General features: G+C 39.3%; 1 protein-coding gene across 5 annotated transcripts; it reads right to left on the reverse strand.

The window, feature by feature from the left end:
* Positions 1-6775, reverse strand: lemd1 (LEM domain containing 1). Of its 5 annotated transcripts, none has more exons than XM_020051421.2 (11): positions 6269-6775; positions 3895-4000; positions 3661-3789; positions 3192-3262; positions 2838-2912; positions 2531-2716; positions 2186-2278; positions 1951-2046; positions 1693-1785; positions 1266-1330; positions 1-586 (listed from the first exon to the last, which is right to left on the reverse strand). In XM_020051421.2, exons 1-11 carry the CDS (start codon positions 6464-6466, stop codon positions 307-309), a joined length of 1392 nt encoding a protein of 463 aa, XP_019906980.2. In that variant the 5' UTR covers positions 6467-6775; the 3' UTR covers positions 1-306. The 5 variants fall into 5 exon arrangements, with proteins under 5 accessions (XP_019906980.2, XP_010873800.2, XP_010873802.2 ...); XM_010875498.4 differs by having other exon boundaries at positions 1693-1788; positions 6269-6774; XM_010875500.4 differs by lacking the exon at positions 2186-2278 and having other exon boundaries at positions 1693-1788; positions 6269-6774.
* Positions 6776-12797: the final 6022 nt, after the last annotated feature.

The following is a 12797-nucleotide window of genomic DNA, read 5'->3' on the forward strand; positions in this document are numbered from 1 at the left end:
ATTAAGGAAAGAATATCTTTATTCAAAATAACACAAGCAACTCTGGAAAAACTGACATAACAAAAGACAACTTGACCACATTTTTTTGTGGTCCAACAAAACCAAAAGTAAAATCTACTAGAACTCAGAACTTGACATTATTGTACAACAATTAAATATACAATAATCCTCAATTAGGTTAAAAGGTGTTCATAGAATCTAATGGTAGAGCCATATACAATTTTAAAAGATGGTGACAACATTCTTCTCCAAGTGTGGATCGGGGGATGTATTCCTCCATTAAGCTAGCATGGGTACCCCTTAAGGCTAAGCCTGGAGTGACATCCCCTTAGTCTCTCTCTCGGTCACCACGCTGAGGTTGTCCAGCAGGGTCACAAAGGGATTGTCCAAGCGGTTTTCCATGGAAGCATAGATGACATAAAGGAGGCAGCCCAGAATGAGGAAGACCAGGATCTGAACCCACAGAGGGACCATGTGACGCTCTACTGCATGTCTCTGTTGGGCCATGGGACTGGCAGGGAGATCTGGATACTTAAAATGGACTGGTCGCCCAGCTGCACCCTTGATAGGCCTCCGACGGGTGGCACTGGAATAGATGGGGTAAACAAGGTAATGGCCAAACACGGTAGGTATATCAACAGAAACCCTTTTCACACCGCCCAGCATCCCTATATGAACAGTCATTTGAAAAAGTGCCTCGTGTTTACTCTTTCGCTTTTCCTTCTCATTTCAAATGATTAGCATGTGGTCATGTACAAACCCCAATTCACTTCCTACAAAAAATGTACACATAATCTGTGCTGTTCGTGATCCGTTTTGTTAAGACTCCATTGTAACATTGTTCTCCTGTGCGCACTGGCAACGAAGTCGATACATTGTGAGAACCACATCTTTTAGGTCAAGTTACTGTTACAGCTATAGGGGAAACAATGCACAGACCAAAACAGGTAGAATGAATTTCCTTGTTTGGCTTTAAAACTCAGTGTGTGGATATTTAAATTACATGAGAATCAGTTTAAAGCTTGTGCACCTATCATTTCAAAATGACCCATATACAATTTCTGGTAATTTGTTATGCTTCTAACAGTCCGACAGACATGTAACCAGTTAAAAAGCAACCAAGAACCAAAGTTATTCTAATTCAGTTTCGGTTCTCAATAAAAATCAGACTGGCCTCAACCGTTACCAGGTTTGGACAAAGCCTGATCTGACCTCTGGCTACCCTTAATTTGTAGTCTACGGAGTTAAATGGAGACTGGACCTACGCGATGCCAGTGGGTGTAGGTTTTGTTTCTGGGAACATCTCCATCAGGACATCTTTGATCGGCACCTAAAGACAAGAAACAGGCACACACAAGGACAAATTCAGACAGAAAGACACCAAAACAGAGCAAGTGGTCACAGCATTAGAAGTCAGAAAGACACTAGTGATTATAGGTATGAAGTTCCCCCCAAAAAAGTCCTCAACCAAGACAATAATGATTAATCTTTTTAGAAATACAATATGCAATTATGTTTTCAAAAAGTAATTTAATTACTGACTTGGATGTGTACACAAAGGACTACCTAATTGAATTTTAAATCTTGACAATCTATAAACGGATTATGAGGCTCAGTCAGTATTCTAAAGCTCAGGTACGTGAACAGTAAAGAATTAAAAAGGAAAATCTAAAACAAGCCAATTATAAGTGCCTTTATTTGCCGTATCAATGGGGATGTCTTGGGGGTGATGCATAGGGGTCTGTTAGTCATCGTACACTTGTCTGGAAAACTTGTGGCTGCTTCCTGCTGAAGTGGAGAAAAACAACCCATATCATAACGTTACATCCTCATTTCCTTTTCAGTCCTGGACACCCACAAACAAAGCTTTGCACAGCCCAGTGTATCCCAGAAACCCTACAACCACCAACAGTACCAGGTTGTCACTGATTAGATTACTGAACAACTGACCCATTGGAGCTTTGGTATAAGTCCTTTTTTACTAGTCCCACTGTGTCCCCTCTTAGTTTCTGAACTACTACTGGACAGAGGACTCCGACTCTCAATCTGTAGTTCCAGAGGAAAAGGGAAAAGCAGCATGTCACTCACTAATCACCCCACTGGGAATTGAGGCTATATATGGTGTGTTTTACATTCTAACTGATCATTAAGACTAAACACCCAAACCAGATCAAAAGAAACATCCCTCCTCCACCATCTGCGTAATGCTGAAGCTCTGAGGGGAGTGGGAGGAGTCAGCTTGACAGCCACACCCCAAAGACACAGGCTGGGCTTGCACCTGCAGAAGTTAAGGCAAAATTCCTTGAAATATACTCTGACCACTTGCTTGATCCTTTACATTAATGTAGTGGGTGGAAACATTTCCTTGCACCAGGTCTTAAAGTGAGAGGAGTGTCCAAAATCCTACGGAGCACATTTTATATTGAATAAATTGGTAGCAGAAGAGGTGAAATCCCATTCCCATTGCAGAAGAATGTCAGTACAAGGGTAAGTTGTTCTGAAAGTGGGTATCTTAAGAGTAGTGGTGTACCACTGATTCGGTGGGCAGTCCAAGTATAGAGGATGTTCTGCTCTGGACAGCCTCATGCTCAAGAGTCACAGGCAGTGGGAGATCCTGGTTCCTCCTCTCGGTGTTGGACGACTCCGCCACATTCCTCTGATTCCCTGCATTCCTCCTGGGATTAAATTCAAAGTGGCCCGGATCTCTCCGAAACCGCTACCGGGGTAACGCCATTATCTCATTGATCAAAAACATAATGCTCAAGAAAATGTTTATTACCCTTTGAACTATAAAAATAAATATGGATGCTGGTGGTGTAAGGAGTGGTCAGATTTACCATTCTGGATGAAGGCAGAAAACATTGATGATAGTGATATTCAACCTTTTTATTATTGGGAAAGTGCCGTCCAATCTGTTAAAAGTAAGGAATACCTTAGCTAAAATAATTTCTTTTGACATTGAGAGGCGACACTTATTAGTTTCTCTTCTTAGCTCCGTGTCTAGATACCAATTAACTGCCACAAGGTGGCACTGCCGGAAACATTTTCTCCTTCTATAGACTTGAGAAACATGACATCCCTGAATAGGAAACTGTTCTGAAAGAAAGGAATGGGAGGCATCGTGAACAAAGGTACTGCACTGTGCTTTGATCAGGGGGTTCACAATAAAACCCTGGTTCTAATGCACTCACCTGTATGTCACTGTCAACATGCTGCTTGTCTGCCACTAATGAAACTGTTTCTGCTCTTCCTTGTTCAGAATCTGCAGAATCAGAGCCAGAAACCCATTAGATTGCTTGCAGGAGTGTGTGTTATATATACACACACACACACACACACACACACATCCATAAAATACCTGGTCCTGGCATCAGTGTTTAAAGTGAACTACAACTACCTTGCCTTCAACTGAGGTGCTTACATGGTTTTCTGAGGTAGGAGGGAGAGTCGGCAACACTAATTCCATTGTCTTCCCAATGTTGCGCAATCTCCTCTACCTTAAAATGGGAATAACCAAGGAATATCTAGCTTGACCCTGCTCTCCCTGAATTAGACAGCTGCGTGCACAGGGAGTCACGTCAAGCAGTTTATCAAGTTTCATATTTGTCGTTATTCCCATTTAAAGGTTGACATTAGGAAGTAACTTGTTAATAATCCTACCTTGATCGTCCTCCAACTCATCTTCACTGTATGAGTACCGGTCTGCATTCTCTGTTTCACTGTGCCGTCTGCCCCCAGCCAGTTCCATTAGTCTCTGCAGCTTCCTCTCATACAGAGACCTAGTGGTACCTATGACACACAAGCACACACAGGGAAGCAAATATGGCTGATTAATAACAATTAAATAAACATTGAATGAAAGCTTTAAACTGTGCGTTCTGAGAATAATCTCACCCACAATGGGTCCAGCTTCGACTCCATATTGGAGCAGTGTGGCCTTAAGCTCATCATCAGTCAGTCCACAGGGGTCAATCATCTCTGGATCTTTTTCTCTCTCTTCCTGAGGGGACAGGAAATAGCCACATTTTGATGAAACACACTGGGAAAATTCCTTGATACAACTTTTAATACAACATAACTGATATCAATAATCACTGAGCAGGACTGAAAGGCTTATAAGTTGTGAGAAATATTTATGGCCATTATGATAACACTAGGAGAAAATCAATCTTGATAAAAACTTCTAAATGATAATCTAGCTGGGCAATTCCATTCAAAGGTCACAATCCAGTCCAGCAACAGCATTTGAAAGCATCAAGCATGTTTGTCCCCAGCATGCAGCTGAGAAGACATCTGAGAACAGAACACCCCACTCACACAGCACTGATAAACAGGTGTGAATACAAGAGGTATTCAAAATGTATTTTTTTATTTTATTCTAATTTGCCTGTGGGCAATCCTTCTTTACAACACATGAAAGTACAAAGCTCTATGTTACAGTTAACCACACTGAATCACAGCAAGGCAAGGCATTGTTGAACCACTACGGGAGAGAACACCCCCCCTCCACTTCAACCCTCTCAGAGCCTGCATGTGCCCTTCCCTGGCCCCATCTATACAGCTGACCTTACAGAATTCAGGGCAACAGTTGATGGGGGGGACAGCAGCTGCATGCCAGCCTGTAGGCTGTTAGGCATGTCCAAACGAGAGTATTAATTACATCTTTAAATGTACAACAAAATCTGTCAGACATTTCTTTCCCCCACAAAGTAGCCAGGAACTTTTGGAGACCCATTGAAAGATGTGCAAAAATGTAACGAAAAGGCATCCGGCAAAAGTAAATCAAACAAACATTATCATGTTAACTGCAAATGACTGCATTTTTATTACTGACCGGCTAAAACAGTGCGCACATCACAATGCACCATGGATAGCAATAAGGCACCATACAGGTCTGTGGTATAGGGACAGGATATCATTGCAATGAGCTGTATCCAGGCACTAGGCATTTCATTGTGCCGAAGAACAGCCCTTAGGCGTAAGTAAGCAACAGTGCCCAGAGAAGCATGGTAAAATACAAAGGCTGTTCTAAGGAAAGTGACAGGGCCAAGAGGAGGCGTTAGAATCAAGTTATTTTTTGGAACCGAGACAAGTCTAGCGGCAGTAATAGCCATGCCAGCAAATCCACTTGTTATACCTCCCTTAGAGATTGGGAGAATTTTGTTTGCCAAAAGTTTGAATGGACAGACGTAACATTTTAAGAACCCTTCTCCAAATCCCATTGGTGCTACGTGTTGGGTCTGTCACTGTTTTCAAACCAAGTAGGACAGAGTTGTTCCATACGTACAAAACGGAAACATTGCAGAAAACTGATTAAAACCTGGAGACAGATTGTTTTTGTTTTTTAATCACAAAGACATTTGATGAGGTTTTAATTGCAGCTACTACACTCATCTAGTCAGCATTGTTGGAGCTCCGCCTAAAAATATATATTTGATTGGTCTCATGATCTGCGAGTCTTCCCGTTCAGCGATTCCTCCCTTAGTGAGCTATTTGTCAACCACGGACTTCCCACCACTTCTCATTTAAGGAAGAGCGGTTTTCAACAAGGCTTTAGCACTTACAGTATAACAGCACTAAGGCTCCTCATAGGTTTGTGGTACATGGCCAATATACCAAGGATTAGGGCCGTATTGAGCCCTCAGGCCTCATAGTATAAGCTAAGCTAAAACCATACCCAGAAGCCATTATTTCAAAGGTTATCCACCAAGATCACACCCATCTGTGATTAATAAATAGAATGAATAGAACATGAGTCAAGTCAAGAATTTGTCCTTTCTAGACATTATATATTTAATCATAACAGAAAGGTGAAATCCTGGTAGGTAGATTTTTATAGAAAACCGCCCTGGCGAACACATGTCTCCGAAGAGTTAGGGGGTAACAAATATCTACTAAAAAGACTCATTGATATGCAGTGGTTTCTATTCTGATTTTTATTTTTTGAGAAATAGATACAGAAAACGAATTCTATCTTGTTCTGTATCCCCAAACATTCCTGGAGCCACCCCATGAGGGGTGCATTTTTTAGGCTAGTTCTTCCCTAGTATAATACACAGCCGTTTTAAACAATCCAAGATTGACAAGGTATTTGAATCAGATATGCTGAGTTTGGCTTTTAAAAAGAGAAACTTGCAACCCTGTGAGATCCTACGGCAGAGTTTTGTAAACCCTTCCAGTTCAACCCACAACTGCAGAGAGAAAATGTTTGATTCACTCTAAACTTCTTCATAAATTATTTAGCTTAAGACGTGACTTGTCTACTCACACAGTCCTGACTTTCTTGTACATCTTCCTCGTCACTAGAGAAATCTGCAGCACTTTTCAGACCGATGCATTTCGAATATAGTTCCATATAAACATGCTTCTTGCTCTCTGCGGCAGGCAGCGTGACATTGTGGGCTATGAGTTCCGACTTAAGTCTCGGCTTGGAGAACTGAGCTGGGTCTTCAACGAAGACAGGCATGTCACTCGTCCAGGAAATCGACCACACCGAAAAAGCAAGATAACTATAGTCAATTAGACACACAGTCAAATGACTCAACTAGATACGTCGTCTACCCTGCGGGCTGGCCAACAAACTCAGCCTAATGAACAGGTGCCGGCTGAAACCGGGGTCAACCAGCACAGTAAAATAAGCAGCTGCAACCTAAGAGCTGACTAGCAATGCTAGAAACCCATCAGACTAACAGCGATTAACCAGTTGCATAGAACTTTAAAATGATGAACTGATATTAGTCGTTGTTGCCTTTTTTATCAACTGTGTATACCATACCTTTGGCTATAACTATACCTTTGTTTGGCTGGTACTGCAGGCGTGCTCCTTCTGTCAGATGTTCTGATTTGGCGCCAAATGAGGTGCTGCATCTTGATTGGAAGCTTTTTCAGCTGGTTTGTCATTTCTGCATTTTTAATGTGACACTGGCATGAGCATCAGTAGGGAAGTAAGGAGAAACATTGAATTTCCCAATCCTGAGGCCAAATTAAGAAAACAAACATGACATGTCTTATAAAAAATATATTATACACTAAACACGCCCATACTGTACCTGAGTAGGTTATGTCCACTCACATAAATGCATTCAGGCAGTTTCCATATTCCTCCATTATAGTTTTTCCTGTATTTTAGGATGGCATAAAGACTTCAAGATAATGCAGGTGCTTGTAAACTGATGTCTGCAGACAAAAAGATAAGGATTACAATTGTCTTGCATTATTACACCCAGTGGCTACATTTCCATCTACCTATCAGACACTCCTTGACAAAGGTGAATGATGTGAGTATAAAAGCATGTTACAAAAGGATGCACATACCAAATTACTGCTAAACGTGGTGACTGAGGCAGATTTATTGGTGTGTGGACATAGACAGTGATAGAGCATCAATGTTTACATTCTCTCCAGGAATGTAGGAATTTCAGGTTTTTAAATGAGGCTCCCCACTCATAGAAGGAGATATCTCGAACCATAGAGTCTTTTTTGGTTCTGGAAAGAATCTTTTGCATAGGGTGGTGTTAGGAAAAGTCTGTTTTACAAGCTACGTCTCTCCTTCTAGACATATTATGTTGGCTTGTACACTAGTGCAAATTGGAATCAGAATTAGACAAAATTAGACATGAAAATTAATTAGTTTTTAATCACCCTCAACTTTCATTCTGAATGACTGCCAGGGTAAGACTGAATACTGAGTAGTAATGAGCAGCTCAAACATTTCATTTGTTTTGAACGCCTCTTTGTACTGAATCCAGGTGTAGTTATTTTTCTTTTAGTGACATGTTAAATTTAAATTTTTTATGTCACCTGATGGCCGAGTCCTACAGCAAAATCACCAGCTCAAGAGACTTTCTCCCACCAACAACGGTCGTGTAGACGCTTGGAAAATAGACCTTGATGCGATTATTCTGCTGCATGAATTCTTCGACAAGACATTAAACCTAAAGTGTGTTGACAATCTAGTCATTCTACATCCTCTTACCCAGAGAAACGTATAGGAGCAATTTGGGTTAACTGTCTTGTTCAAGGACAATGCATCACATTCGTCAGCAGGTTTTGCTCATTATCTATTGCACATTAAGCATCTACCCTTCTTGGTATCTGTATACTGTAAAACATCAAACTCATGACAGGGTCCAGAAAATGTATTGACCAACAAGCATACTATTGATTGTTACATAAAAAAAAAAGAAATTCTGACAGTACAGTTCAGTTAGAGTTTTAGGAATGATGCAATGTTTTTGTATTTTCTTAAAGCTAAAAAAGGCAGAGTATTCCACAATGGAATGGCTCTATATAGAAAATGACAGTTAGTAAAACAATTACAGTTTCATAATAATTTGTGCATACTTTTAATCTAGTTTTAAATGTTTAAGAGTGGACTTCAGTGTTTTTTAACCCTTCCAAAACTTGCTGCTTCATACATAGTAAACCAACTCATTAAGACTGGTTTTAGGTTGGGGTACAGTAAAGGTTAGATTTTATAAAAGACAGGTTGAAACATTTCCCTTACAAAGGACCCTTGTTTTCTGAAAATAAATTCAGATCAAAACTAGTTTTGATAGTATCTTCCTTCTTCACAAAGAGCCCTTTTGGAACCTTTTTTGTAGGCATTTAGGCAGGTTATGGGGGAATGAGCAGCTGTCAGGATGAGGAAATGAATGGAGACTGCATCTTATCTCCAACACAAAGGATAATCTAAATCACTAACACCTTTCACTAAATGATGGACATATGATTTCTTTACTTTTTGGAGAAAAGAAAAGTTTGACAATTGATATGAAGATCATATTGTTGATCCTTAGATAGTTTTTTGATAGTAAAAGATAGCAGAAAAATAATAGTATTTCCTTGTGGTCTATTTTAAGAATAGAGTAGGCACTCTGGTTGTATTTCCACTCTGTACCCAATGGCTTTAAACCCTACATGACATAGCAGAGAGAAATCACATAGGAATAGAAAGCCATAGAACACAGGAATGGTTAAAAGATCAGGGAAATCAACAATATATTACATAGTGCTTCTTTTGTTTATTAGTCTCATGTAGAAGTAATGCTGCTTGAAACAGGATTTTAATATCAAAAGCGGAAAAAGAGGAATAACAACAATTGCAGGTTGCAGGGAGGCAGTGCTCAGGCTTTAAAACACATCTTCATGAATAATTAACCAAAGGACCCAAACTGGTTGTATTCAACTGGGGCCACTGAGGAATTACATTATAGTTTCTCATTAATCTTTTCATTTTTGAACTGATCACTCTGTAAATAAATTACAATTGTGCTTTTGACAAGCCTTACAGCGTTCTGTAAAGGGGATCCCCATTCAACGATTCGGTCTGAAAGATCTACCTATCTGCAAGCCATTTAATTCCCAATTACAAAAATAATATTAAATTAAAGAATGCAGCCCTTTTAATAGGGAAAAAAAAGATACAACCTTTATTAAAATGGCATTAAGTTAAATACAAGAAGGAAGTGAATATAAGCCAAATTTGATAAACAGTTATTTCTGATCAGTGACGGGCCCCTGCCTGACTTTTCGAACTACAGACAAAGGATAGGATGTGACATGACCTCAGCATTGATTCATTGATGACAGAGACACAAAGAACTAAAACAGATTTGGGTAATTAACAAAACCTTTGCACAAACAGATAGAGGCAGTATTTGGCACTGAGTTCTGGGCAATACGCTATGGTTGAATAAACAGATGTCTGTCCATTTAAGATATGCTATGAGACTTTTGGCCCTGGTTCAGTCAAAACTGGTAGCCAAACTGGGTTTCTATAAAATAATCCATGCACAGTGAGAAAAGATGAACACACATACAGTATAAAAATAATTAAGTTAGAAACATATTCCTTGTACTGCATAGCCAAAATATAGATAGAGACATACAAATGCATTATTTAACAAAGGAGTCAAATTAACTGTACCTACCATTTATGTAGTGTCATCAGTCCACCTCTTCTGACTGAAACACAGATGTAAATACATGTTAATTCATAATCATTGTTCATTCTCCTTTCTCCTCATATTTGTATTTCTCTGTGTCAGTCAGCCATTTTTCTGTTATTCTCCTTTTTTTTCTTCAGGTCAATCAAGCTAGCCTTCTTGGATGAGAATAAGTACAAAACATTAAAAGCCAGTATGCTCCCGTCTAGCTCAGGGAAGAAAATGAGGACAGAGGCAGTATTTGTTGACATTGTATGGAGAGCAAAGCTGAGGTATTTGAGGCGCAGGGGGGCCAGGTATTTGTCATTCACTGTTCAGGGTTTCTGGTGCTTACTGTGTCTCCAACTCAAACAACAAAAGCTCCATTGAGGCAAGCACGTTTTTTTTTCTTTCTCTGAACTTGAACACAAAGCTTCCTGTAGGGCTGTGACTGTCCACTGCAGAGCAGGGCTTCTGTATTAGCCAGCTTCGAGTTATTTAGTTCAAAATACAAATAAAGTAGGATGGTTTTAGACTGCCAAGCAGTTTTGGTCTTTAACCTCCTTGTCATTTATCATGGGGTTTGTGTATTGCTGTAAGACAAAAAGAGTTGCAGACAATACATTCAGTGATATGCACTCTTATCAGGAATCCAAAATCTATACATTTACTTTGATATACAATGACAAAATTTTTTTAATAACAACAGGTGTCAACTAATAGTATAGTGCTAACTTACAGACCCTTTCCAAGAAATTAAATAAATAAAGTAAATAAACTAGAAAAACAAAGACATAAGATAATAACACCAGGAACATTGCCTTTTTATAACAATAACAAGAAATGCAAAAATAGCAGCAATGAATATTATATGCTAACCTACTTTAAGTTGTACTACATGTTCATATTGGTTGACAAAAAAGTGACAACACAAAATTACCTTTGTGACTTGTATAACTACCATTATTGGACAGAAAAAATCTCATCTTAATGTGGCAATGCTGCTACTGGTGGCAAAACCGGTGATGTTTTGCAGCTAGCTCCGATCGTAGTGAGATGAGACAGGCAGGCAGAATGAACCCTCAAATCCAAGTAGCACTGAATGTGGCAAAGAACTATGCTGAACACAGGATTGTGAGGGGAGAGTGTGCAAATGCTTTTTATTGGTTAATGATATCATTGCATCCATGGCCTAGAGATGCGTTGCAAAGCTCATTAGGATTGTGAACATGCACCTTGCGCCTTTTTTTATAATAATGTATTATAACCTGTATTATAATCATGGATTGTAACATGTATTACAATCATATGATGGTCTGGCTCAGTTGCAGGTGTAAGAGTACAGCATTACTAACACCAGAGGGGTCTATTTGATTCTCACCAGAGTCAAATACATTTCTTATGTTCTCAATCATTTGACCTGGTAAAATAAGGATACCAAAAAACAAAGTTCCTATGAAATAATCATATTAGGCATAATAATATATTCATTTTGTCATATTATCTTTATTTGTGCAGTAAGTAACATTTTCATTTATATATTTCCCAAAATATGTTGAAGACAAAACAGTTTAAAATCTATAGTTTACCAATTGGGTACAATACAATTCAATAAGAGGAGTCAGATTAATGGGCACATGTATTTTAACATATAAAAAGAAATATTAGCATTACACTGTAGAATTGCTTTGTCCAGTATGAACAGGTACAGTGGCTAAAAATATTCACCACCCTTGGACTTTTAATAAAAGGTCATAATGTCAAAGTGATAAATAAAACCTACAAATGTTGTCCTAAATTAATTATCAACAGATGCATTAAATAATTGGTTCCATTAGTGTTTACTCCTTTTGCTATGACACACCTGAATGAGCTGTGGTGCAACTAGTTGTCTATAGCAGTCACAACATTACTGTAGTTCAATAGAGTCCAGTGTCCAATCAAGGTGTTTCACATGATTTCAGATTAAATGCAGTTGTCTCCTGGATGTACAATACCAAACACAAACTATATCATGAAGACTAAGGAATATCATCATGAAAGGCAAATCCTCATTAAGGTCATTCAAAAGCATTCTCACCTTGGTGAGGCCACCAAGAGCCCTTTGGCAATTTTAAAGGGTTTACAGTCTTCTCGGGCTGAGCTGGGAGACACTGTGAATGCTGTAACAATAGCCTGGGTACCTCCCAAAAGTGGAATTTAGGGGAGAGTGGCAAAAATAAAATAACTCTCGAGTCAAATCTAAAGTTTGCCAGAAGGCATGTGGGAGACTCTGAGGCCAAGTGGAAGAAGATTCTCTGGGCTGATGAAAACAAAATAGAGCATTTGGCCTCAACACTAAGCTCTATGGTTGGCATAAGCCCAACACAGCCCATCACCCTGAGAACATCATCCCTACCGTGAACCATAGTGATGGCAGTGTCATGATGTGGGGATGCTTCTCTGTGACAGGACCTGGATAGCTTGCAAATATGTAGGGCAAAATGGATGCATCCACCCAAGGTCCCCATCCAGCTTGACTGAGCTTGAGCAATTTTGCAAAGACAAATGGGCAAATTGCTGTGTCCAGATGTGCAAAGCTGATAGGTACTTATCCAAATAATTTCATTTTCAACTGAAATTGCTGCCAAGGGTGCCACTACCAAATATTGACAGAAGGGAGTGAATAATTATGCAATCAATTTTTGTATTAGTAATTAATTTAGAAAATTGTGGATATCATGGACTTTTCCTGATAATCATTGTCAGAAACTCCTGATTAAATCCATTTTGATTTCATGTGGCAACACAATAAAATGTGGACAATCAAAGGGAGGTGAATACTTTTGAGAGCCACAGTGTTGCTAGATGAAGCACTGATTAAATTAAAAA

Source organism: Esox lucius, chromosome 12 (assembly GCF_011004845.1).
Source record: "Esox lucius isolate fEsoLuc1 chromosome 12, fEsoLuc1.pri, whole genome shotgun sequence".
NCBI classification, from domain to species: domain Eukaryota; kingdom Metazoa; phylum Chordata; class Actinopteri; order Esociformes; family Esocidae; genus Esox; species Esox lucius.

What these genes read in the sequence shown, in the direction of transcription:
- lemd1 (XM_010875498.4), bottom strand. Translation starts at nt 6,466, where the DNA reads ATGCCTGTCTTCGTTGAAGACCCAGCTCAGTTCTCCAAGCCGAGACTT. An exon ending in TTCTGCCTTCATCCAGAATG is followed by an intron (nt 2,717 to 2,837) that starts GTAAATCTGACC and finishes TTACCCCGGTAG; the next exon opens with CGGTTTCGGAGAGATCCGGG. An exon ending in TTACGCAGATGGTGGAGGAG is followed by an intron (nt 2,047 to 2,185) that starts GGATGTTTCTTT and finishes CTGGAACTACAG; the next exon opens with ATTGAGAGTCGGAGTCCTCT.